The sequence below is a fragment of the Mus musculus genome, chromosome 13 (assembly GCF_000001635.26).
Source record: "Mus musculus strain C57BL/6J chromosome 13, GRCm38.p6 C57BL/6J".
NCBI lineage: Eukaryota > Metazoa > Chordata > Mammalia > Rodentia > Muridae > Mus > Mus musculus.
Window position 1 is genome coordinate 24,890,788 of NC_000079.6, and position 25,946 is coordinate 24,916,733.

Genomic DNA, 25,946 nt, shown 5'->3' on the forward strand with positions numbered 1-25,946 from the left:
GATCCATTTGTGATTGAATTCCCAGCAGTGGGGGTGAGCCAAGGCCTTAGGGAGAGGCCCAAATCCCAGAACCTACTGAGTGTGGCTGTGAATATTTTATATCTCAGGGTTGTGGACAGTAAGTAAATGGTGCTGACTTTGAACATCTACTGAGCCTTTGTCATTTTGATCCATAATGACAGGCTCTAACTATACTGCAGTTTTTGGCCTTCCCAGTGACCACAGGAGAAAGGGACTCTTCTGGAGGCAAGGGCATGGGACACAGAAGTCTTAAATAGTATTCTCAAAGTCTCCAGCTAGCAAGCACTAAACTGAAATCAAGAAGCCCTTGCTCTTAATGACATATGATAGAACAGTTATTGCCTGACTGATGCACACCTTAGCTAATGACATGTGATAGAACAGTTATTGCCTGACTGATGCACACCTTAGCTAATGACATATGATAGAACAGTTATTGCCTGACTGATGCACACCTTAGCTAATGACATGTGATAGAACAGTTATTGCCTGACTGATGCACACCTTAGCTAATGACATATGATAGAACAGTTATTGCCTGACTGATGCACACCTTAGCTAATGACATATGATAGAACAGTTATTGCCTGACTGATGCACACCTTAGCTAATGACATATGATAGAACAGTTATTGCCTGACTGATGCACACCTTAGCTAGTGGTTCCTTTGTCTGTTTGCTTGTTTAGCAATCGTCGTTCACTGTGTAGCTGTGGGTTCTGGGACTTGCTAGGTAGAGCAGGCTGGCTTCAAACTCAAAGAGAGCTTCCTGCCTCTGCTGCCCGAGTTTAATGTAGTTTTAATGAGTGTTTTCAAGTGATCCTTTGCGGTTCATTGTGAAGCACAAAGGAGCATCCCACTTTTTTGTTTGTTTGTTGGTTTGGTTTGGTTTGGTTTTGGTTTTCTGAGACAGGGTTTCTCTGTATAGCCTTGGCTGTCCTGGAACTCACTCTGTAGACCAGGCTGGCCTCAAACTCAGAAATCCACCTGCCTCTGCCTCCCAAGTGCTGGAATTAAAGGCATGCACCACCATTGCCCGGCTTCATTCCAGTTTTTATGTCTTGTAGAAAAAAATGGAAGACAGAGTTATTTCTAAGATAAGTGTGGGGCTTCAGTGTCTTACCTCTTCTGTGTGCCCCTCCTGCCGGTTGGTGGTTTTAGTCTCCCATGTCTCTGAACATTCTTAGTTAGCACCAGTTTGGGGGAATCTTGCTCACCCAGGTGTTTCTAAGGGAAACATCACTTGTGGGGAAAGGTGCCTTGGCTGGATACAGGTGTTGGGCATTGCTTGACTGGACTCCAGTACCCCAGTCTCAGGGGAACCCTTTATTTATTGCCACTCAACACCCCAGTCAGGTATCAGGGTCCCTGGAATGAGGGTCCTTGAAATCTAGGTGGGTAAGGATTTGGCAGTGACTAACAGAAACAAACACAGGAGTTTGAATCTGAGTGTATTTTGCAGTTCTCAAGCAGGGGTTTTTATACATTAAAAAAAACAAAAAACAAAAAACAAATATTGGGCTGGGGAGATGGCTCAGCGGTTAAGAGTACTGTCTGCTCTTCCAAACGTTCAATTCCTGAGTTCAATTCCCAGCAACCACGTGGGGACTCACAACCATCTGTAAAGGGGTCTGATGCCCTCTTCTGGTGTGTCTGGAAACAGCTACAGTGTACTCATATAGTAAAATAAATCTTTAAAAAAAAAAACAACCCAAAACAAAAAAATAAAGATTACAATTCTTAGAAGATGTGTACAGTGAAGCAATCACAAATACCATCATTATCATTTGGCACAGTAAAGCACAAAAATCAAGCAAACATCACAACTGTGAAAAGATGTACTCAGTGAATCACAAACAGAACAGGTGACATCATGATTAATAGAAATCATCCACGTGTAACGACTCTGAAAGGGTGTGTTCAGTGGGGCAGTCATCCAAGGCTAGGGGCATATTCCAAGAGCAGGTTAATAAATGGTTACGGTCAATTATTGTTTAACATCTAATGCCTGATATATTTTTTTATAAATCTTCAACACATAAACAAATTATTTTAATTCTTTTTATTTAAGGCTTCCTTTACCATATACCAAAGCCCACTTCCAATGACACACACGTAGCCATATGAAACTTTATTTTGGGGAAAGTTTTTATCTATCACAATACTATTCTATAATTTTGTAAATGATTTTTAAAGTAAATCGTTGGTTTCCCCAGAGATAAGGTCATGTTAGTGACCCCATCTCAAGGGATGGTTTCTTACCCATTATTCTCACTTAAGATCTTGGCCTAGGCCACCAGGAACATGTAAATAAGAAAAGGAATAAGAGAAAACAAAACAGATAAATTGCCATGAGAACTTATGGCACAGTATTTTGCTCCAGCCAAGAGTTCCACAATTGGTTCCAGAAGGCCTCCTTCTTTTGAAGTTTTTGCCTCAGTCTGTGGGAGAACTTGTCACACAGATTCTACTGAGGTTGGTGTGACAGTTTATGTGGAAAAGATCCCAAGTGCCATTCTAAGCATCCGATCTAGCGTTTCACTTTTCTTTCAGACGGAAAAGGACTAAGATCCGGAAGAAAACCAAGTATACCATCCTAGACAGCATGGACGAACAGGAAAGAATGGAACTGAGGCCCAAGTACGGTAAGATGCTTCCCTTTAAACACCTTACCTAGGCACTGGGCAGAGAGTCGAGCTGGGTGAAAGGGAGACTGAAGTGGAATCAATAGTTAGGAAGAAGAGCAAGCCTGGGAGTCTGCAAGGGAAGACAAAAAGCAGCAGTCCCCTGGGCAGGCTGCCTGAGACCAGGCCCATGGGAACTGTATTAGGAAGCTAATGAAGAATTGGCGACCCGGGCGGTGGTGGCGCACGCCTTTAATCCCAGCACTTGGGAGGCAGAGGCAAGCAGATTTCTGAGTTCGAGGCCAGCCTGGTCTACAAAGTGAGTTCTAGGACAGCCAGAGCTACACAGAGAAACCCTGTCTCGAAAAACGAAAAGCAAAAAACAAACAAACAAACAAGAATTGGCAAGTACTCTGAGGCATTAATGGCTGAGGATTGCAAGTACTGAGCCTCTGCCAAATGACCCCAGAGCAAGGACTTCTCTTCCATCAGGGTGTCCCTGGTGCCTAGTTCTTCTCTACTCTGGCTTGTGGGGAGGCAGGGCATGTGGCCCACCAAGCACTTTCCCCCTGGCTTTTCCTTGACAGCTGCTCCCTTGACATCTGGCCAGACATGCAGCAGCAAGACACCTGGCCTTTAAAAGCAACCATTTCCCATCAGCTCAGTCAGCTGAGGCAACTTGAGAAAACTGTCCTCTGAGAGGGTATTGACCTCAGAACACCTCTTGCCGATTTAGTTAACCTTTGGATTCTTACAGGTTAGCTATCACTTATGTAATGTGCCTCTGAGGCTGCTCGGTGATGATTCTGTGAGCTTTCCATAATTCTGGGTTTGTAGGTAGCTTAATTCTTTTAGAGAGGTGTGGCTATTTTCAAAGTTGACAACCCAAGATGTTGTCAACAGGGATGAAGTCTGTAGTATAAGCAATTTAATCTTATCCCTGACCAGCTTAAAAATATATGAGATTCAGACTATGGCTAATTTATTGGCTTTGACAATAACTGGCTGGAGGTGGGTCGCCCCTAACTTACTTTTCTAACTGCTGGCCTGGCTACCTCCCCAATGATGTACCCAAATACTTGCTGTTTCTCCCAGCCACATGCTTGTGGCACATCTCTTTCTTCTCCTCTCCCCTTATCTGCTTCCTCCTTCCCTAATCAGGTAAAAACCCACCTACTTCTAATCCCCCCAGTAATTGCTATAGCCATTTTTATATAACCAGTAGTTTTAAATTAAGGAGCAAAGTTTGCACAGCAAAAGCTGGTAAAGGTGAGAATTCACTTGTAGGCCTAGACCTTCAGTACAGAATTTAGCATTATAATACATAGTAATAGACCAACCCTCCCAAAATATGAGGAAGGATCCTTGTCATGGAAGATCAAGGATAACACCTTCTAGTAGGTGGTCCGTGTGTGTGGTGGCGGTTTAAATAGGAATGGGTGCCCATAGACTCCTGTGTTTGAACGTTTGGTCCACAGGGAGTGGAACCATTAGGAGGTATGGACTTGTTGGAGGAAGTGTGTCACTGTGGGGCGGGCTTGAGGCCTCAGAAGCTCAACCCACTTTGACTTCTGCTTCCTGAGGATCAAGATGCAGAACTCTCAGCTCCTTCTCTAGCATCATGTCTGCCTGCATGCCGCCATGTTTTCTGGCAGGATGACAATGGACTAAACCTCTAAAACTTTAAGCTAGCCCTAAGTTAATGTTTTCCTTTAGAAGAGTTGCCATGGTCATGGTGTCTCTTCATTCTCTTCATAGTAATAGAAACCCTAGACAGGTGAGGAAAGGTGTGTGTGTGTGTGTGTGTGTGTGTGTGTGTGTGTGTGTGTGTGTAAAGGGGTGCAAAAATGGTTTATTGTGTGTAGAGAGTGTTGTTGTGTCCCAATACCTGACAAGTAACAATGTAAGAGAGGGAGTGACTTGGACCAATAGGTCATTCTTCAGTGACAGGGGGCTAAGGGGGATGACCAGACGATAAGATAAAGAAGATCGGAAAGCTGGGGTCAGGAGATCTTACCCAAGCTATGTCTCATGCCAAGCAAGTTTGTTAGGAAACACAGCATCTTATATACAGTCTTCCTGAAAGAAAAAAAATATGACACTGTTATCAAAAGCTGTCATACAAAGGGACAAAGTCAGCAAGAAGCTGATCAAGCAATGCTGCATGAAGGGACACAGGTATCTCAAACGCACCACAGACCTAGCCTACAAGGCCCGTTGGACTGATAAACAAACATAACCTCTTAGGGTGGGAAAAGTTGAGTTCTCAGCATGAAAACATAGCTCCCTCAAGGTCCTGGGCTCAAGCCATTTCTGGCTTTGCCAAACATATTTCTAGTTTTAGACAAGGAACTATGTGCCTTTTCCACACCCCAGGGTCCCAGGGAAAGCCTTGGCTTGGGCCTAACCCTCAACACAGAAGGGCTTAAATTGGTTAAGTGTTTGAGTATACAGTCCATCTTGGTAGGGAAGGCCTGGCTGCAGGAGCAGTTCTTGACTATAGCAACGGAACCTGAGGGCACTTGCTCATTATCTGTGTGGGTCTGGGGATGACAGCATTGAGCTGTTTTCACCTTGTTCCCTCTCATTCAACCCAAGACCACAGACCATACAATGGAGTGGCCCACACTTGGGGCAGATTGTCCCTAGTCAGTTAACCCTCTCTGGATGAGTTCTTAAAGTCACACAGAGAGATGTACAATCACTAATGTGTTAGCGATATCTGTCAAGTTGACAATGGAAAATAGGCACTCATTAGCGGCCCTGCAGGAGTTCACAGCGAATACCAACAGCAGCTGTAAATCCATTGAGTGCTCACCATTGGTGTTGCGGGAGTTAATGCAAAGGTGTTAGGTGCTTTATTTATTTACTATATGTAAGTACACTGTAGCTGTCCTCAGACACTCCAGAAGAGGGAGTCAGATCTCATTATAGATGGTTGTGAGCCACCATGTGGTTGCTGGGATTTGAACTCCTGACCTTCAGAAGAGCAGTCGGGTGCTCTTACCCACTGAGCCATCTCACCAGCCCAGGTGCTTTATTCCTAAGAGGCTGAGGCGCTTAGGGTTGGTTAGTTCACAAACCTTCTATTTGTTTCATGTGCCTTCGTACAAATCCCTTACTAGTCACAGAAGCCCCACATTCCTGCCATCCCATATCGCCTAATACCTTTCCATACCCCTCCACCATTGTCTCAGATCTTTATAATCCCACCTCTAAACTCACAGTAGTAAGTATCCTTGCTAGCACAGGTACTTTCAAGTACACTTTGCCCATTTGATTCTAAGCCCCGTGAATCAAGTACTGGGATTATTCTCCATTCTATGGGAGAGGGTACGAGGATGGAGGAAAGCTTAGCAGATGGTCTGAGGAGCATGGGCTGGAGCAGGCTGTCAGCCTCAGAGCTGGACTCTGTTCCTCTGTGTGCCCCACCACGGTATAAGTCTATTCTGGCTACTATAACGACATAAAAGAGAGTGGGGCCTTAGTAACCACATGTGTTTATTTGTCAGAAATCTGGAGTTGGATATCCAAGGTCAAGGTAGCAAATTCAATCTGTTGAGGCCATTTCTTTCATGGGTTAGTACTTTCTCCTTGTATCTTTGCATGGTAAGAGGAGCAAGATAGCGCTCTGGTCTATCTTTATGTTTCTGCCTCTTGTCTCCATGTCCTTGTTTCTGTCCCACCCTTCTCTCTCAAAAGGTATAGAACCAAAGGTTTTCAACATATGCTACACAGCTGTTCCACCTCTGTGTTATTGATGTCTCCAGCTTTCCTTTCCCTTCCCTTCCCTTCCCTTCCCTTCCCTTCCCTTCCCTTCCCTTCCCTTCCCTCTTTTTCTTTTTCTTCTTTTCTTTTTTTTGAGACAGGGTTTTTCTGTAGAGTCCTGGCTGTCCTGGAACTCACTTTGTAGACCAGGTTGGCCTCGAACTCAGAAATCTGCCTCCCGAGTACTGTCTCCAGTCTTTTCTTATGCCTTCTTCATAAGGGTACTTGAAGCAGTGGTTCTTTTAATCCACTCTAAACTCTCTGGTGGGTGCAAGCGCGCTCCTTGCTACCCACCGAGATGTTTTGGATTCACAAATGAAACACACACACACATTCAACCTTATTTTTATTATGCCCTAAGCAGCACAATAGTTGGGTCACTCCCAAACTTCTGTACGCATTGCTAATACTTCCCCTCCGATATTCCTGAATTATTACTTACTAAAATTTTATATTTCATCTCTTACCTCGGACCCAATCAGAGGAGTGGCCCCTGGACCACTCTTCCCCAATTCTTACATGGTTGCATGCTTTCTCTCTTGTAGCTCTTAGGCTTGGTATTTCTGCTTCTCAGTCATAGTGATTCTAAAAACTTCCTCTCTCTTGGTTTCCTTGCCCGGGAAATCTAAGGTTCCACCTCTGTGGATCTAAGGTTCCTGCCCAATAATTGGCTGCCAGGGACTTAATTTACCAATTAGAGCCAACTGGGGGCAGGGACCCTCGCATCTTATAGGCAGAGTCTGCTTACAGGCAGACAGGTTCCTGCGTGATTTTGGGAGCCAAATTAACACAAATAGCTTTAGAACCAATCCACAACAGGTGCTAATTTTCTCCATAGGCTCTCTGCTCAGTAACATAACCTTGAGATAGTTTTCAATGTAAAATTTGGGGGACACTATAGTTAGACTACAGCATCCTCTAAGTCTGTAAGACTCCCCTATACTTCCTCTTTTGTATACTGTGGGTTCCTCTGTGTATGGGTTAAAATCCACTCTTTCCAGCTGTTTTAGTTAGGGCTTCCATTGCTGTGAAGAGGCACTATGACCATGAAAACTCTAGCAGAAGAAAGTATTTAATTGGGGCTTGCCTACAGTTCAGAGGTTTAGTCCATTGTCATCAGGGTGGGAAGCATGGCAGCATGCAGGCAGATGTGGTGCTGGAGAAGGAGCTGAGAGATCTACCTCAAAGCCTTCCCCCAGTGACTGCATCCTCCAACACCTCCTCCAACAAGGCCACACCTCCTAATAGTGCCGCTCTGTGGATCTACAGTGGCCATTTTTATTTAAACCCTCAAAGTGGCGTTCCTGTCTTATCTCTGTGAGCTCCAGCCTTGTTTCCCACTTGTCATTCCACACTATCTGGGGTTTTTTTTCCTGTAAATTCTTCCGGATGCTTCTAAATGTTCTATGCCCTCCTTCTGTCTTCCTACCTCAACATCCCTCTGTGTTCAAATCCATCCTATTTAGACCATCACAGAACCAATCCCAGATACCAGGGGATGTTCGTATCCTCTTGATTCATGTAAGAGGTTTACTTCTTATTTCTTAGATATTTTTGAGTCCTGGCATAGATCTATGTTTTAACTCCTTAGCTAGAAACTATAAGTTGTTTTCAAACAATTCTAAACATTAGTGTTGGTGAGATGGCTCAGTGGGTAAAGGTGTTTGTCTCCAAGCCTGACAACATAAATTCTGTGCTTGGTGGTGTTTGGAGATAACTCCTACTGTTATCCTCTGACCTCCACATGAATGCTGTGGTCCTGCACCCCCAGTAATCTTTAGAGTTTCCTATTAGACCCTATAAGTTGGTTGATATTCAGGATCTTTTTTGTTGTTGTTTTGTTTTGTTTTTCGAGACAGGGTTTCTCAGTGTAGGCCTGGCTATCCTGGAACTCACTCTGTAGACCAGGTTAGCCTTGAACTCAGAAATCTGCCTGCCTCTGCCTCCCAAGTGCTGGGATTAAAGGCATGCGCCACCACTGCCCAGTAGGGATCATATCTTAATCCTCTTCTTTGCTTCAATCCCCCAGAATTCAAATCATCTATCAAAAATATTTAGTGGGGTTAACTTCGAAGTCATGGCAGCATTTATGTGTTGAGAGCCCACACTGCACTAAAACCTGGGTGAAGGGCTCCACAGGTGCAGTTTTATCCAGTCCTCACCACAGGCCCATGGGTAGGAGCTTTGTCGCCTTCCAGAAGATGAGACGAGGTTAGGTATCTTGTCATAGTTGGAACTCAAATTCAAGGTTGACTGACACCTGCAGCCTCTGTCATGCTGACCCACTTGCCATACAGGCTTTAAAGGCCAGTCAGAGGGTAGTCCACAGTCCTCCCTGGAGCACTGGGGAGCACACAGACAAAAGGACAGCCCCGAGAGTAAAGAACTGCCTGTGTTCACGCTCTCCCTGCTTCTCCCCAGGTATCAAGCACAGGAGCACGGAGCACAACTCCAGTCTGATGGTGTCGGAGTCTGAGTTTGAAAGCGACCAGGACACGCTATTCAGCCGAGAGAGGATGGAGAGAGGAGTCCTGAAGGGTTCCCTGAATGGCTGTGCCAGAAATGGAGTTTCCTTCGGTTACTACTCAAAGGACAGATAACAGGCTGCTGTGGAGAGACCTTGTGAGCCCCCCGTGGCTCAGTACTAGGCAGATGGAAGTTAAAACACAAAAGCTGACTCCTGCTGGTCACAGTGCAGTGGCAACCCTCCCCAGGGACCTTGCACTGTGCTCCACATAGTGATGAGAAGACCTGAGTTCTTGGAACTTTCAAGACACAAAACAAAATCCTGCTTCTCCAACTGATGCTCATCAACAGAGAAAAGGGGTGCATAAAACCTCTGGCGTCTGCTGAAAAGTTTTGTGTCTTCTAGCAGACACTTTGTTATATTTATTGTCCATGATGAGATTAGGCAAACACCTGTTTCTATTTATATAGCCCTGTAGGAAAGGCAAGTTAAGGAGGGTTGATTGCTCTGTAGAAGCTGTGACTGCCTCTAAGAACCTTCCAGAAACGGCTTCTCCAGAGGACCTGCAGGATCAGCTTGCAGTTCATCTTTGAGGCAGGAACCTTCTGTGTGCAGCTTCCTGTCTGTGATGCAGCCAGCTGTGGCCAGCTAGACGGTCAGGAGCTAAGGAAGCATGGAATCTAAGGACAGGAGGCAATAGAGATGGGGAGGGGGCGAAGGACCCTCAGGTTAAATGTTGAAGGCCTTTAACATTTTTCTCATTCACTTTCTCTAAGAAAAAGAAACCACAGTGGGACTTCTTTCAGCCCCAATGGACATTCAGACTGACTGCTTATTATTGTAACTTTTTACTAAATATGCACTGTAGCACTGCCGTGGAAAATGGGGAGGATTCAGTGAGCACAGACATTCCCAAGCTCTGAAATATGCTCCTAATGAGGGGAAAGTGGTCGGTCACCATGCTCTGACCTCCTACAGAGACTTCCCATTGAAATAACTGGACAGAACATCCACCATTTGTGCTTAAAAACTTATTTAAGGGACTAGAGAAATGGCTACATATAAGACCTCACTGCTCTTGCAGAAGACTGTGGTTCAGTTCCTAGCGCTCACAGGATGACTTGCAACTGTCCAGAACTCCACTTTCAGGGGTCCAGTGCCCTCTTCTGGCCTCCAGCAGCAGCGGTGGCGGCAGCGGCAGCGGCAGCGACGGCAGCAGCAGCAGCAGCAGCAGCAGCAGCAGCAGCAGCAGCAGCAGCAGCAGCAGCAGGAAGAATGTACAGAGTTCATACATGTGGGCAAAATACTCAAGCACATAAAAAGGAATTATACAAGGTCCACCAACAAAGCAGGACCCAGAGCAATGGACTGGAGCTAATTGCAGCCTGAGATGTTGACTGACTTATGGTAGTTGCCCAGGTGCCCATGGTCCCAAGGCTGTTGGCCTTGATGATGCCCTTGGCATTTAGAGAATGGAAGAGCCAGTACTGTAGTCTTAGCTTTGGGAGAGGAGAACAAGGTGGAACAGGAATTCAGTGCTAGCCTTGGCTATACAACAAGTTTGAGGGCAGCCTGGACTATTTGAGATCCTATGTGTAAAAATGAAAAAAAAAAAAAAGTTAGGAGAATTAGAACTACAACTTAAATTTTAGTAATTGTTTGTTCTGGAATTTTCTATTTCTCAGCTATAGTTAACTGAAAACTCAAAAAAAAATCAGAGGGCTCAGTATATTATAACTTTACTGGTGGAATAATGGAATTAAAATGTATAGGAATGTACTTTTATTTTAAAAGCAGTATGTTTATATCTATATATTATAGTTCAATATTATCTATAATGTTAGAGGAACAGTGATTTTTTTTTAAGCACTAGTATTTAGCTTCATACACAGAATCTTCCCAATCTACAGACCAGGCTAATGCTATTTTCGTGGGTAACTGGACATTTCTGGCACAGAGAATCTGGCCCAAGTTAGAACAACAGAGCATGGTGCTGAAGCCTGTGACCCCGGCTGCTTTCTGTGCACAAGTGTACTCGCTCCTGTTGACTTTTCCAATTAATCCTGAAAGAAAGCGTTGCTATGTCGTAGACACCCACTGGAAGTCCAGAGAGCATAAGTAATTTTCACAGGGTCAGAGTCAGTGGTGGATCTGGGAATCAAGTGCTGAGACCTACTTCCCAATGCACGAAGTAGTCCAGGCATGTTGGAGGGCAAATCCTGGAGAACCTTCTAGACCCCTGAAAGTTCTGTTGCTACGATGATGAGGAAAGCTTCGAGTGTGTCTGGAAGCTAAAGACAAAGTGGGAGGTCATGGACTTGGTGTCTTCCACTGGAGCACACTATAAGCCACCCTCCTTCTAGGTTTGCAGTGGGTTTGCTGGTTCTGTTCTTGCCTGAACTCAGCCTGGTCTCTCTGATCCATCCATCACAAAAGAACCTTGACTCTATAGTGAATCAGAAATAAACATCACAATGGGTACTGGAAAATGGATCCTGTCTTGTGACCCACTTGTTTCCTGGGGACTAAAAAGGGGTTAGGCTAGCCCCTCAGCATCCATCTTGCTCTGTCAATAACTAATGATCTTGGGTTCCAAGACTCTCAGAGGTATTGATGAACAGAGAAAAATAAGCAGTGGTCCTCAACCCTCCTAATTCTGAGACCCTTTAATCCAGTTCCTCCTGCCGTTGTGAACCCAACTACAGGTTATTTCATTGCTTCTTCATAACTGTAATTTTGCTACTGTTATGAATCGTAATGCAATTATCTGATATATAACTGCTATGGAGGTTGCAACCCACAGGTTGAGAAACTGTTGTAGCATGTGGGAGAAAGCATTTTATAGGGCTCAGAGGCTGAGCGCACAACTAGTTACTGTTTTAGAAAGATTCAAATGCCAGCATCCTGCAATTGAGTATGTTTAAGACACCTTAAAGAGAGATGGCTCAGCGGTTAAGGCCACTGGCTGCTCTTCCAGAGGCCCTGAGTTCAAGTCCCAGCAACCACATGGTGGCTCACAACCAGTGTACTCATATAAATAAAATAAATAAGTCTTAAACAAACAAAAGACACACAATGAGGAACAGCCATCACTTGTGATTTTAGCACTTGGAAGGTGGGAGTGGGGAAATCAGGAGTTCAAGATCACCATCCACAACTACTACTGTATTCAAGGCCAGCCCAGGCTACAGACCTGTCTCAAGAAGTAAACAGCCATCCAGTGAAGTAAGAAAACAGTGACATAGATCAGCAGGGCAAGACCCCTGCTGCCAAGCCTGAAGACTTAGGTTTGATTCCCAGGACCCACATGGTAGACAGAAAGAACCAACGCCCCAAAGTTGTTCTCTGGCCTCCACACAAAATATCTGGATAATATGCACATGTACACACACACACACACACACACACACACACACACACACAATTGTAATTTAAAAACAGGTAGCTGGGTGTGGTAGCACATGCCTTTAATCCTAGCACTCGGGAGGCAGAGGCAGGCGGATTTCTGAGTTCGAGGCCAGCCTGGTCTACAAAGTGAGTTCCAGGACAGCCAGGACTATACAGAGAAACCCTGTCCCGAAAAACAAAACAAAACAAAAAAACCCAAAACAAAACAAAAAAAGTATTCCTCAACACTTCTTTCACATAGTGAGGACTTTTTTTTTATTATTATTATTTTTATGTGACCAAGATATCCTGGATGCTGAGTCTTGATTTTATTCGTTTAAATGTATTATCTTCCACATGTTTTGACAAGGTGTTGATTCTTGTATTCCATACATATGATGATCTAAGGAAGTCTTCTTTGAAGGAGAACTATATTTTCCTTCTGCTAATGTGGCTAAATCTGGGACTTGTGGTCAAGGGACACTGGCCTGAATCTACACTCTTCGCCTGCACGGCTGCCACTTACAAGCCTCTCCAGCGGAGGACAGAATGTCCTCTAACACCGAGAGATAAACCTGCTGAGAACAGTCAGTTCAAGCAGCCTGCCAGGCACCGAGGAGGACCGTTTAATCCTCTGATCCTCTGGTCCTCCCTATAGAGAGGGTCCCTGGAGATGGATCAGGAGACCTGTTTTCTTATGCTGCATGTGCTAAAAAGGGATTTTTAAAAAATGCTTTTACTGTAATCTTTTTTCTTTTTTCTCCCTCAGTATTGGAGACAGAAGCCTGGAGTCTGGTGTATGGTAGGCTCTACCCCTGAATTATATCTCCAGCTCCAGGTTTTAGGATTTATATGGTTGGGAAAAAAATTGAAATGTTTTGATCACATGCCTAATATGAATTTCAAATTTTGTGTCTGTAAAAAGTTTTTGGACCATGATCATTCATGTGTTTATGTATGAATGACCCCATGGCTGCTCTTATCTTACAAAAAGACTTTTTTTTTTTCAGTTTTATTTATTTCATGTATGTGAGTCCACTGTCACAGTCTTCAGATACGCCAGATGAGGGCACCAGATCCCCTTTACAGATGGTTGTGAGCCACCACTATGTGTAATGAGCCACCATTGCTGGAAATTGAACTCAGGACCTCTGCAAGAGCAGTCAGTGCTCATAGCCACTGAGCCATCTCTCCAGCCCACAAAAAGGTTTTAAATGGACTGTAATAGGGGTTGTCTGCAAAGACTAAAACACTTAGCCAGGTATAATGGCATACTCCTTTGATCCCAGCATTGAGCAGACAGAGGCAGGCAGATTTCTGTGAGTTCAAGGCCAACCTGGTCTACATAGTAAGTTCTAGAACAGTCAGGCTCCGTAGAAAGAGCCTGTCTCAAATCAAAACAAAACCACACACACACACACACACACACACACACACACACACACCACACACACCCCAAATGAACAAAGACTAAAACTATTATTTGCTGTATCTATATTGGGAAAACAAATACAATTTCTGAAACTCACGGGTCCTTCTTGAGGACAGTCAGCTTGAATTGACCAGTCTCAGCTCAGTGGCTTTCTATCAATATTAAAGGACATTCTGTCCCTGCTGCAAACTAACTTTCTCTCTCTCTTTCTTTCTTTCTTTCTTTCTTTCTTTCTTTCTTTCTTTCTTTCTTTCTTTCTTTCTTTCTTTCTTTCTTTCTTCCTTCCTTCCTTCCTTCCTTCCTTCCTTCCTTCCTTCCTTCCCTTCCTTTCTCTCTCTCTCTCTCTCTCTCTCTCTCTCTCTCTCTCTCTCTCTCTCCCCACTGTATTTTGAGACACTGTAGCACAGCCCTGACAGTATTTATAAAACAAACAAACAAACAAAAACCAATTTACAACTAGGAATTTACCTACGTGTGTGAGAACCTAAATTCAGTTCATAGCACTGCAGGAAAAGTAATTTTTTAAAAAGTATATTGGGGTATAATTCACTTAGAATAAACTACACATACTAAGTATAATGTGATGAATATGTCCATGCCCTGGAGCCGCCGCTCTAACTGAGCTAATGAATACGTCACCCTAAACGATTCTGTGCGACCCTTCATAGACACACCTTCCCTTAAACCACATTACCAGACGTCCTTGAAGTTTCTAGTTTTGTAGAATTGATGCTGGATGTATTCATTCTTGGATCTCTTCCACCACGAAGTTGTCTCCATCAGTCTATTAGCAATTTTGTTGGGGTAAATTGTGGAGGTCCCGTTCTGAGACCCAGAGTGCTACTCCTCAGGTCTGTGAATTAAAAGTCTCCTTGATCATTACGGTCTTGCAAGAGTTCTTTATTTTACTGAGTTTTTGAAAGGGAGATGAGCCAAATACACACCAGCCCAATGACAATGACTTTCGGCCACTGTTTGGATCTAAAATGTCCCAGAAAGACCAATGTGTGGGAAGACTTGATCCCCAAACCCCGCCACTGCTGGAACACACTGGAAGCTTTAAGAAGTGGGGTCCGGTGGAAGGAAGTGACCTCACTGGGTGCGTGCCTTCCTCGCTCTGCTTCTCCACCCGCCGTGGGAGCCGTTTTCCTCAGCCCAGCTCTGTTGATGCTCATTCTGGGCCCGGTCCCAAAGTAAGCTGCTCACAACGGTGGACTAGACCGGTGAGTCAAAATAGACCCTTCCTTCTTGTAAATTCATCAAATCTCAGGTATTGTGACCGGTGATAGATAGCTGATAGATAGTGATGATAGCATGACAAAAAAAAAACACATTTTTTTTTTGTCATGAAAACAAAAACTTTAAAAAATGTTCTCAAAGGTCTAACTATGTATGCCCCCCCCCCCCCCGCCCTTTCCTTTTCTAGGTCAGCTTTCTCCCTTGCCCCAGAACACACTTCGTTTTTTCTTAGAGGAAGAGGCTTCTAGCGCTCCCGCGTTCTGCTTTCCCATTGCTGAAGTGACTCCCCGGAGAGCAGAGGTCTGTGGACCGCCCAACATGTAAAGGAAAGTGCCCCTGGTATGGACATGCCAGAGTCTGGCTGTGCTTCCGGTTCCTCGGGATTGGGCTTGGCCTCTGTCCTCGGGACTATTGTAACCCTCATCAACTGAATCTTTCTGAACTCATCAGCAAGCCAGGGGTTGGAGGAGGCCCTCTGAGCAGCGCTGGGGGAATCACCCAGGGTCCTCTTTTTTTGTGGCGCTCTGGGAAGAAAGCCCCACTAGGAGCTTAGTAGCCACAGAGCAGAGTAAAGGTGGGGCTGTCTGCGCCTCTGTCAGTTGCCACTCAGAGGCGGTTCCCTGTGCATTCTGCAGGGGCGAAACCATCAGGTCTGGGAGCGAAGGCTGCAGGCTCCATATTGAGGTAGTACTTGAAGCCCACAGCCAACCCTTTCTGTCTTGATTTGTGAAGCAGTATCACCCTCCTGCCTTCATCATGTCCAGCTGGGACCTGCGAGGAACTCTGAGCCTTGAGGCCTGGGAGCTTGCCCTCTCGTCCTGGTCTCTGCTCAACCCTGGTCAAGGCTCTGCCTGGAGTTCCCACTGCTGTTGCTCCTTAAATGAACTCTCTGGGAGTTGGGGATGGGGAGGGAAAGCTCGTGTCAACATTCCAAGTCTAAATTTGAAGACAGCCGGTTTCCCCCGGGCACAGGGGACCCTGGGGGCAAAATCTGTACGTTGATCTCCTAACCCCCAAATTCTAGAATGTAGGAAGAGATGAGCCCTTTAGGAGTGGTTCAAAATGAAGCCGTCAGGCTGGGTCCTAATCCAATTTTACTGGTGTCATAAGGTGACTAAGCCCCTCAGAGGGTTGGGGGGGGGGCACCTAGTGGGGGAACTCCCACGAGGAACGGGCCACCTGTAGGCCCAGGAGGCGGGGTCATACAGGACCTTTTCATAGCTGACTAAGGCTTTGCCTTCACCATGCAACCACTTAGGAATTCAATGGAGCTTTAGGAGTGACTCTATTGTAAAGGCCAGTTTGCTTAGGTCTTTTGCATATTATGCTCTATACCGCCTAGGGATTCTGCTAGCAAGGCCATTGCCTTGACCTTGTATCAGAGCCATGAGCTAAAACAATACAACTTACCCAAGCTGTGGTATTGTGTTATTAGCAACCGAAAATGCACTCAGACAAGTGTTCACATTCGTATTCCAGGATCGTATCTGGATACCAGGGGCTCAGAAAATGCCTTTCTCATACTTCTCTGTAAAAATAAAAGACTGGAGAAAGTGGCTAACTGTGGAGTGTGTAGAAGACAGACTGGAGAGAGCTGGGGCATGACCTTGGGCAGCTGCCCATCCCTGAAACTAAGACACAGGTCTGGACCACGTGGTGTTGCTGAAGTGCCAGTGCTATTAGCTTAGCTCCCAGGACGAGGTCCTCACTGATCGGGCACTGTTGGTGAGGAAGTATAATTTTATATCCACATTGATCTAACACTACCCACTCAAAACTCAAACGATTCAAAAAAAAAAAGCTGTCAACAATGATCTGGTGTAAAAAGGGCAAAACCAACACAGCCACTCACTTTAACCCAGAAATAAGAAATCCTGTTAAACATTTATTAGATTCAACTCTGTTGATCACACAATGTCACACACTAGAAAAATGAAGCAATGTGTACATGTTTATAGAGCAATATATATTTCTCAACAACTCATGAGATTTGTCTCACAAAGTATGGCATGAAACAGTCACAGTATTAAGTATTCAAGTAAAATTCTGTTTTGAAGTAGCTGCACAGGGGTAACTAAAACACTGGGCTCCGGCCTTCAGAGAGGACAAGCCACGGGATCCAATTTGAAGGTCATCACATCACAAAATAGGCTTGTCTACATTGTGTGTCTGATCTTTATTCTCCCCCAAGTCCCAGAAGAGCAAAGATACCGAAAGAAGAACCAAGCACTTGCTTTGGGGCCCTGCTTAAAGGCCCTCAGATGTAAAACACAGATGAACTCTTGACACTTTCAGTGAGCCCCACTACCTGGGAGACAGGATTAGTATCAGGCTAGTATCATTTGAGTTGATAATTACTGCCAAGAAGCCCTAATAACAAAGGCTCAGAAAATGTGCCCTTTTCACAGAAGGTGTTTAATAGAATAAAATAATGCCTCATAAGCAGGGGAAGCCAGTGTCTTTCGATTGGTATAGATAAGGGCTGTAAACCTTTTTTAGCAGCTTTGTAGCAAGTCCTTTAGGCTCTGTAGGCCATACTGTCACAACACAGCTACTCAGGCATGGGGCACTGAGGCTGCTCACTCACAGGTTTCAGGAAACAACTGTTCTAACCCACCCAATCCATTGGGACATATGAAAACACTTTAAACTCATGAGTTATACAAAATCAGGTGGCAGGTCAGATCTGGCTCACAGGTTGTGGTTCATTAAGCCTTGTTCTTACATAACTGTATAGACATCTTCAAAAACTCCCACCTGTTACATATCTTATGGAACAGTAACAAAGGTTCATCGAAAAACACTCCTTAGCTGGGCATGGTCGCAGGCGTGACTCCAACACAGGAAGTGGAGCAGGAGAGTTCCCAGGTGAGCCTGAACTACATGAGGCCCAAACTCAAAAACCCTTAAAAATAATAATAAAAAAAAATCGACTCTTAGCTGATTTGGTGACAACATGCTTATTGTTACAGATATCTGGGAAGCTAAGGATCATCCGAGCCCAGGAGTTTAAGGCTAACAGGAGATCCTGTTTAAAAACAATATCAAAAGCCAAACTCGTCTTCCCATAACCCAAAAGCATTTTTCTAAGTAAGATGTTCTTTCATGTTAACGTTTTGGTGATGACTAATCCCATCATCTCCAGTATGCTAATGATATACTTTACCTCTGATACCCATCCCCATTATTTTAATCACAAAAATTGATTACATTTATTGTAACAAATGTGTGGGCCAGTGATCTACCCAGTAAATCAAACATGCACACACAAAAAGTACAAACTTGCCGCACAGTCCAGGAACCTGCTGGTTGACACTGTTTAACGTGTATTTGGAATGAGTTCACATTCAGTGAGTGTATTCATTTTCTACAAAATGCCAGCAAGGCATTTGTATTCTTAATTGAAAAAAAAAGATGGGCACAAATCTTAAGAAATTAGAAATGTCGGAGTTGGCAAGGTGGCTCAGAAGTTAAGATTTGGCTGCCTTTCTTCAGAGGACCAGCTAGGATTTGCCTCCCCAAACTCACAAGGTGGACTACAACCATCTATAACTCCATTTCTAGGTGATGCAATGCCCTTTTCTGGCCTCTTGAGGGAACCAGCACACATGTGGTGCACAGATATACATAGAGGCAAAATGCCATGTCCATAAAATTTAAAAATTTTAATTAGAAAATGTGGTAGAAACCAACTATACAGAAGAATAGAATAAACAGACCATGAACATCCTGAGTTGTGACTCTTGCCACTTGGGTGGGGTCCCTAGGATGAAGACTTCTACTTTATTCTTATGCTCAGGGACCTTAAGAACCATGACGTCCTTATTTGAAGTTCCCAGTGACTTGGGACTTAGTGTTTAGGAACCACCGCAGCTAGCTCTGCTATCATTCCTGTAGATGTCTCACAGAACATCCACAGAGTATGCCAGTGGGCTCTCTGCACAGATGGGCATGGAGCAGAGAACTCCTTTGTTGCCTATTGGGGATAAACAGCTTCTAGGTAGATGGGAGCCATGTCTACAAGGACCTAGATTTTCCTTACTTAAATTGTTTCAAAGGGAGATCAACACCAGTTTCGGGGAGTTTCAGTGTTTGGGGTATGTGTGTGTGTGTGTATGTGTTTTGAATTTATGGGAGTGCATGCCTCTGGTGCATTTGTGGAGGTCAGAGGTCAACACTGTCACGTTGGTTCTCTCTGTCTTTCTGTAGGTTCCAGGGATAGAACTCAGGTCTCAGGTCACCAGGCTTGTCCAGCAAAGCCTTTACCCACCAAGCTATCTTGCAGGTCCCTGTGTGTGGTGCTTTGTTTTTGAATCACGAAGCATAAATGCTTTTCCTAGGACAAAGGTGCCTGAGATTCATGGCTTCAGCTCTCGCCCACAGCAGACTGGCAATTGTGGGAATAATTTTTCACAGTGGTTAAAATGTATTTGCTCTTCTGCAGGGTTAGCAGTGGCCACACCCTGGCACAGAAAGCCTGGGTCAGACTTATTCAGGTGAACAAGGAGGCACCTGGTTTCTTTCCTCCACGAAGTCACCTCCTGAGTTCAAGGAGGGGGCAGCGAGGTACTGCTTGTAATCAAAATGGTTCCTGGAGTTGAGCTGCATTTCCACCATTTTGTGAAGCATTTTTTTTCCCTTCCAGGCTCACAAAGTCCTTTAAGCCAAGCATGAATCTCTACACATGGGGCACAGAGCCCTAAACAGCATACCTAAGGCAGTAGGAGGCAGCTGGGAGCCCCTGCTGTCCATTGGCCTGGTCTGTCACCCAGCTATGGAGGATGCTGAGGCAGGACAATAAGGAGCTCAAGGCCAACCAGTGTGACTTATCAAGACCCTGTCTCAAAAATTAAAATTAAAGAAAAAAGAGCTAGCGATAGCTCAGTGGCAGAACACACGCTAGTATGCACAAGGCCATGGACTCAACACCCAGCTCTGGAGAAGAAACAAAGCCATGTTTTCCATCCTACCAACCCGACTCTGCTGATTTTTGCCTCCAGTTTAGGTTGATTTTCTACGAGGAACAAAATGAAGCATGAGCCGTAAGTTTAAAGTTTAGGGCATTGGAGACTTCCATTTACCCAGCTGTGGTAGAGCATGCCTGGGACCCTAGCACTTCGGAGGCTGATAGAGGAGACCTGTGAGTTTGAAAGCCAGCTAGGCTACTTAGCAAGACCCTGTCGCATAAAGCCAAACCAAACCAGGATAAACCAAAGAAAGCAAGACAAAACAAAACAAACCCAAAGCAATTCTGCTCCCAGTAATTTAAACAGCAGCCCAGAAACAAGGAGAAACACCCCCTCATTCCACAGAGCACAGGAAGTCTGTGCGTTTTATAAAGAAGTCTTAGGAACCCAAAGCCTTTGCCACAACCCCCTGGAACAGGCAGCCAGCTGATCATCAACGCTGACAGGTGCCTAGGCAGGGATGCGCACCTCCTCCTAACCTAGCTGTCCTATTACCTCGTCCCTTTCCCTGCGTTCTGAACCAAAGTTGCACGGTCCCATAAGGACTGGGGACCCCCCCCCCCCGCCCACACAATGACTATACTTTGTGAGGTGCCAGAGGGTATGTGAACATTCACTCTGTACCTTGTCCTGAGGCAGTGGGGTTGTGCTGGGGTCTCAGGACTGGCTGGGACCCACAGCCACAGGTATATGGCATCTATTGGTCCTTAGTTAGATAAGGGGAGGGTTAGGATTTACATCTAAGAAATGAGGCCTGGCTGGATTTTTAAAAATTCATTAACTCTGATAACCTACTCATGTGTTGTAAAAAATGGATGGAATGTCCCTACAGATCTAGGTAGTTTTATTTCTTAAAGAAGTGCAGAACCCTACAAGCCTCCGTAACACACATACTTGACCTCTAGGTACTCGTCAATGCCATACTTGGACCCCTCGCGCCCAAGGCCGGACTGTTTCACCCCACCAAAAGGACATTCCACTGAAGAGATGAGCCCTTCATTCACACCGACCATGCCGACCTCCAGCTGCTCCGCCACTCTCCAGATCTGGGCCGGGTCTTGAGAGTAAAAGTAACCTAGCAGGGGAACAAAGGCAGGCAGACGGTTTGAGGAATTCTCCTGAAAGTCACACGCGCCAGCCTCTGAGGGTGCCTGCCTGGTCACAGAGGCCCCGGGGTTCTCCTGCTTGCAGGTAAAGAAAGGCCCAGGTTGGTTTTGTCCACATTTTCATCCTAACATCACGTTAAGCGTCTGTTTCTCTCTTGTTGGGGTCCTCCCCAGTCCCACTGGGCCTTTGTAAGCATGCGCGTCTGTGCTCTCCTCCTGCTCGTCAGCCCCTCCTCCTTCAGAGGGCAGGATGCTTCTTTAAGCCTTGCGGTCGATCCTAGTTGTCTATAAAACAAGCCCACATTGCTCAGTCCTGCCTCAGAGTGTGGCTGGGTCAGCATTTTCAGCTTACTCCTGACTGTAATTCAGAACTTAAGATTAATGCTCAAAAGGCGGAGGCTGGCCTTGACTTGCATCATGACAACGGTGGCCGCCAGTCAGAAAACCTACCTGCCAATCCAACCTCAGCTGCATTTGCGATGGCGACGGCCTCTTCCTCCTTATCAAACCTGCCGGAGTTAAAGCAGGTCATGAGCAAAATCTGTGAGCTGAGGAATAGAGAAAACCAGCTTTATGTTCTCCCGATTCACTTCCTAAATACTGACAAGGAGAAGGTCAGAGTTGCAAAGCGATCGAAGGGGAGGAGAAATGAGTGGAGTAGAAGTGCAGACATGGTAACTCAGCCTTCTCCAAGACCTGGTAAAGCAACGTGGCCCACCTTCTCTGAGAGAGGGAAAAGCGGACCAACCGAGGAGAGACATCGTCAAACAAAATCCTTTAAGGAAAGGACTGCTAGGTGCAGTGCTGGCTCATTAGTTAACAGCACTTGTTGCTCTTGCAGAGGACCTGGGTTTGACTCCCAGCACCCACATGGTGGCTCACAACTCTTAACTCCAGTCCCAGCAGATCTGACATCTTCTTCTGAGCCCTTCCAGGTCCTGGATCTAAGTAGAAAACGGAATATTTTCAGACCACTGATCTGCGAATTATCCAGGCAAATGATTATTTATTAAGGTGGGATAAAAGATTATACAAGGTTATAGTTCATTTCCTATAGACTGAGAGGATAGAGGCCTTGAGGGTATTAGAAAAATACTCTTAGAAATCAGTGGGGGAAAGTAAGTTTAGAGGCATTAAGAAATCTAAATGAGGGATTTTGATGAATTTTGTGCTTAAAATTGGGTATGGTGTATGCCTATAGGGGAGGCTAAAGCAAGAAAGTTGAGAGTTTAAGGCCAGCCTGGGTTACAGAAGGCCTTGTTTCAAACAGACAAACACCCAAAACTAAAACCAACAATAACCACCTTCCACACCACTCAACACAGACAAAACACAAACACCAAAAACTGGGGCTAGGACTAGGGAGACCTGGCTCTGTTGGTAAATGCTGAGTTCGATCCCCCAGAACCCGTATGAAAACTCAGTCGTGGTGGCCTGTGCTTGGGATCCCAGGTCTAACCAACCTACTCTACCTGGAGAGTCCTGGGTTGCAGTGAGAGACCCTGTCTCCAAGTTTAAGGTGGACAGCTCCCAAGAAGTAACACCCAGGGCTGACCGATATGTGCACCTGAATACACAAACTCCAAAATCAAACCCCAACTATCATAAAGCCGACTCTGCTGCTTGACTCTGACTGTTCAACTCTGTTTGACTCTGCTATGCAGCTGACTGCATCTGCTCAGCCTTCCTATCCAGCCTTGGAAACAGCTTAGGAATCTCTCTCTCTCTCTCTCTCTCTCTCTCTCTCTCTCTCTCTCTCTCTCTCTCTCTCTCTCTTTCTCTCTCTCTCTCCTTCTCTCCCTCTCTCTCTCTCTCTCTCCCTCTCTCCCTCTCCCTCTCTCTCTCTCTTTCTCTCTCTCTCTCTCCCTCTCTCTCCCTCTCTCTCTCTCTTAGACTAGCTTTTCCTTCTCTAGCGTCTCCTTCCTTCCACTACTGGAGGAACGTACTTGATGACTGGTGCCAGAGGTCCAAAGGTCTCCTCAGTGATGCAGAGCATGTCCCTGGTGACATTGCTGAGCAGGGTGGGCTCAAAGAAATTTCCTCCACTTTGGTGTCGCTTTCCGCCCGTCACAACCGTGGCCCCTTTGGCAACTGCGTCATTCACCTGCTTCTCTACCTGAGAGATGAGAAGAAGGGCACCAGGGAAAGCTGGATAGGGACATTTTCCAAACTGTACAATCCCTTAAAATGTTAAACAGCAAAAAACCAGTCAAGACTCGATTCCTGGGAATCACATGGTGGAAGGAGAGAACGGACTCTGGATAGCCCATCGCTTTTCTGAGCTTTGCATTTACGGATGCTGGGCTGGTTGTACTCTTAGACCACTTGTCTACTTCTGTCTGGGTTGAAGAGATGTTTGGATACATCTCAAATATAATGGCATTGCTTACCCATGACAGATGTTCGGTCTCAGAAATGTGTTCTTAGCTAATTTCACTATTGAATAAACATCATACAATATTTTGATATAAACCCAGATGGTCTAGCATGCTGCATTCCTTGACTATAGTGTGTGTGTGTAGGATATATATGGTATAGCCTAGTATTCCAAGGGCAACGATGACTAAGACAACCTAAGATCGAATGATGCTTAAGAGAAAGCCGACAATCCAACGGCGTTATAGGAAATCAGAGGTGATGGGTCCCTGGTTAAGAGCACTGATTGTTCCTGCAGAGGACTTGGGTTTGGTTCCTAGCACCCTTGTGGAGCAGCTGACAACTACCTGTAACTCTAGAAAAAACTCTAAGAACACCTAACCTCTGAGTCACCCCGTTGGCCCCCTCACTTAAAAAGAATTTTTTAAAACATTAAAACAAATGGGACATGTGAAAGCAGAGTGGGGACAACTTGGGAGAGAAAAGGGATCAGCAAGCAGAGAGTGGGGAGGGGGAGTCGGGGCGGGTAAGAAGAAAATATGATGAAATACATGCGTGAAAATGCCAAGATAGAATGCTTAATTTTAATGAAAACTTAAAACCAGAGATAGCGAGATGTGTTAGCAGTTAATAGTGAGATGGCCCAACAGGTAATAGTGAGATGAGTCAGCAGGTAATAGTGAGATGGGTCAGCAGGTAATAGTGAGATAGGTCAGCAGGTAATAGTGAGATGGGTCAGCAGGTAATAGTGAGATGAGTCAGCAGGTAATAGTGATATGGGTCAGCAGGTAACAGTGAGATGGGTCAGCATTTAACAGTGAGATGGGTCAGCAGGTAATTGTGAGATGAGTCAGCAGGTAATAGTGAGATGAATCAGCAGGTGATATAGTGAGATGAATCAGCAGGTAATAGTGAGATGGGTCAGCAGGTACACATGCTTGCTGCCAATCCTGAGAACCTGAGTACCCATGTGTACAGACAGAAGGACTCTAGCGCTTGTCCTTTGATCTCCGTACCCGTGCTGTGGCACACCTGTGCCCTCCCCCACCCCCATACTCACACTCAGATACACTAAGTAAATAAACGGAATTTAAAACTAAAGCCAAACAAACACTAGTGTAACAGGGAGAAACCTCACCCTGCCAGTCCTCCAGCCTGTGATGGTCAATAAGCAATTCCTTTCTAAAAATAGCTTCCCTCTGCCACTCCTAACCTGCAATGAATGCTATGTGCATTTTCTGGTGCCTTTGTTAGAATTCTTCTGGAAGAACATCAGGAAAAAACCTATCACCACTGGGAACAGAAGACACAGGAAGGCAGAAGACCTAAGGAGCCCAGTCTTGGGTTCTCAGGCAGAGCTGGGAAGCACATGTCCAGATACCACCACTCAATCATATGCATCGGTAGGAGTTCACTTTAAAAACAACAAAAAACAAAAAACAAAAAAAAAAAAACCCAATTTTTTTCATTTTCCCATTATTTCCAAAACAGCCTTGGTGGGCACCTTACGAAAATCCTTATATGTAATGAAGCCTTTGAGACTGATATGACAAGATTCCCTTAATGCAGATAATGAAAACCAGCTCACCTTTTCTACAGCTTTCTCATTAATTAACGGCCCTTGAGTCGTTCCTTCCTCAAATCCGTTACCTACACGCAGGCTTTTCTTCATGGCTTCCGCAAATTTCGTTACAAAGGAATCGTGGATACCCCGCTGTACCAAGAATCTGTTTGAGCAAACGCAAGTCTAGACAGAAGACAAAACAAACCCACAGTTAGTTTTCCAGAAGCGGCAGATGCAGGAGATGTAAGACAACCCTTCCCGAGGTGGCTCTCATCAGTCCTGCCTCCCGTGTTCTTTCCAGGTGGGCGTGGCCTCGGGGATAGAGGCGCTGGGTGCTCACACCACTCCAGCTCTTCCCATAGCTACCGCACACCGAGAGCTAAATGTCTGAGCCAGAATAAATAGCTATGTGAACAAAACCAAAGAACTACAAAACCAGAAATCCAATATGCTATTATAAAGCAGATGGGTAGAAGAGCAAAGGCTGTAATGTTCCTGAGGAGAGAGATGCAGCAGCATCAGAGAGTAGAGCCTTGGGGGGATGAGGTCAGATAACTCACGTCCTCCGTCCCAGATCAAGAGTTTGACTGAATCTGTAATTCCAAAAATGGATACAAGGCCTTTCTTCTGGGGCCAGAGAAATGGCTCAGGAGTTATTACTGCTCTTGAAGGGGACCTGAGTTTGGGTCCTAGAACCCATGTTCGCAACTGCCTATAACTCCAGGTTTACAGGATCCAATGCCCTTTCTTGGACACACATGGTCACACACTTATGCATATAATTAAAAATAAAAATAAGGACTGGAAACAGAGTTCTGTGGTAGATTGCTTGCCTGGCATACATGGGCCATGGGTCCTATTTCCAATTCTGTCAAATAAATAAATTAATTAATTAAAAAAAAATAAAAACATCCCAAAACCATAGAAGGGGGTCTGGAAAGATGGCTCAGAGGTTAAGAGTATTTGCAGGGAACCAGGTTCAGTTCTTGGCGCTCG

The 25,946-nt window shown here is 45.2% G+C and overlaps 2 protein-coding genes and 1 long non-coding RNA gene across 4 annotated transcripts in view; 2 read left to right on the top strand and 1 right to left on the bottom strand.

Annotated features, from left to right (window-relative positions):
- Positions 1–10,652, top strand: part of D130043K22Rik (RIKEN cDNA D130043K22 gene) — a 56,309-nt gene extending 45,657 nt beyond the window's left edge. For both annotated transcript variants that reach the window (NR_131787.2, NM_001081051.2), the window contains 2 exons: positions 2,574–2,665; positions 8,834–10,652. Coding sequence is in view for 1 of the 2 variants with exons in the window: in NM_001081051.2 (NP_001074520.1) it covers positions 2,574–2,665; positions 8,834–9,012 (271 nt within the window). In the remaining variant the exon portion in view is untranslated. The remainder of the gene's footprint in view (positions 1–2,573; positions 2,666–8,833) is intronic.
- Positions 10,653–14,812: 4,160 nt separating this feature from the next.
- 4932702P03Rik (RIKEN cDNA 4932702P03 gene) lies at positions 14,813–20,993 on the top strand. The gene is made up of 3 exons (NR_045182.1): positions 14,813–14,921; positions 19,583–19,979; positions 20,810–20,993. It is a non-coding gene; the product is annotated as an RIKEN cDNA 4932702P03 gene (long non-coding RNA).
- The window catches only part of Aldh5a1 (aldhehyde dehydrogenase family 5, subfamily A1), a 30,083-nt gene continuing 20,928 nt past the window's right edge, over positions 16,792–25,946 (bottom strand). The window contains exons 7-10 of the mRNA NM_172532.3: positions 24,975–25,133; positions 22,957–23,126; positions 21,461–21,519; positions 16,792–20,979 (exon numbers count right to left, since the gene is read on the bottom strand). Coding sequence (NP_766120.1) covers positions 20,774–20,979; positions 21,461–21,519; positions 22,957–23,126; positions 24,975–25,133 — 594 coding nt within the window. The 3' untranslated portion in view covers positions 16,792–20,773. The remainder of the gene's footprint in view (positions 20,980–21,460; positions 21,520–22,956; positions 23,127–24,974; positions 25,134–25,946) is intronic.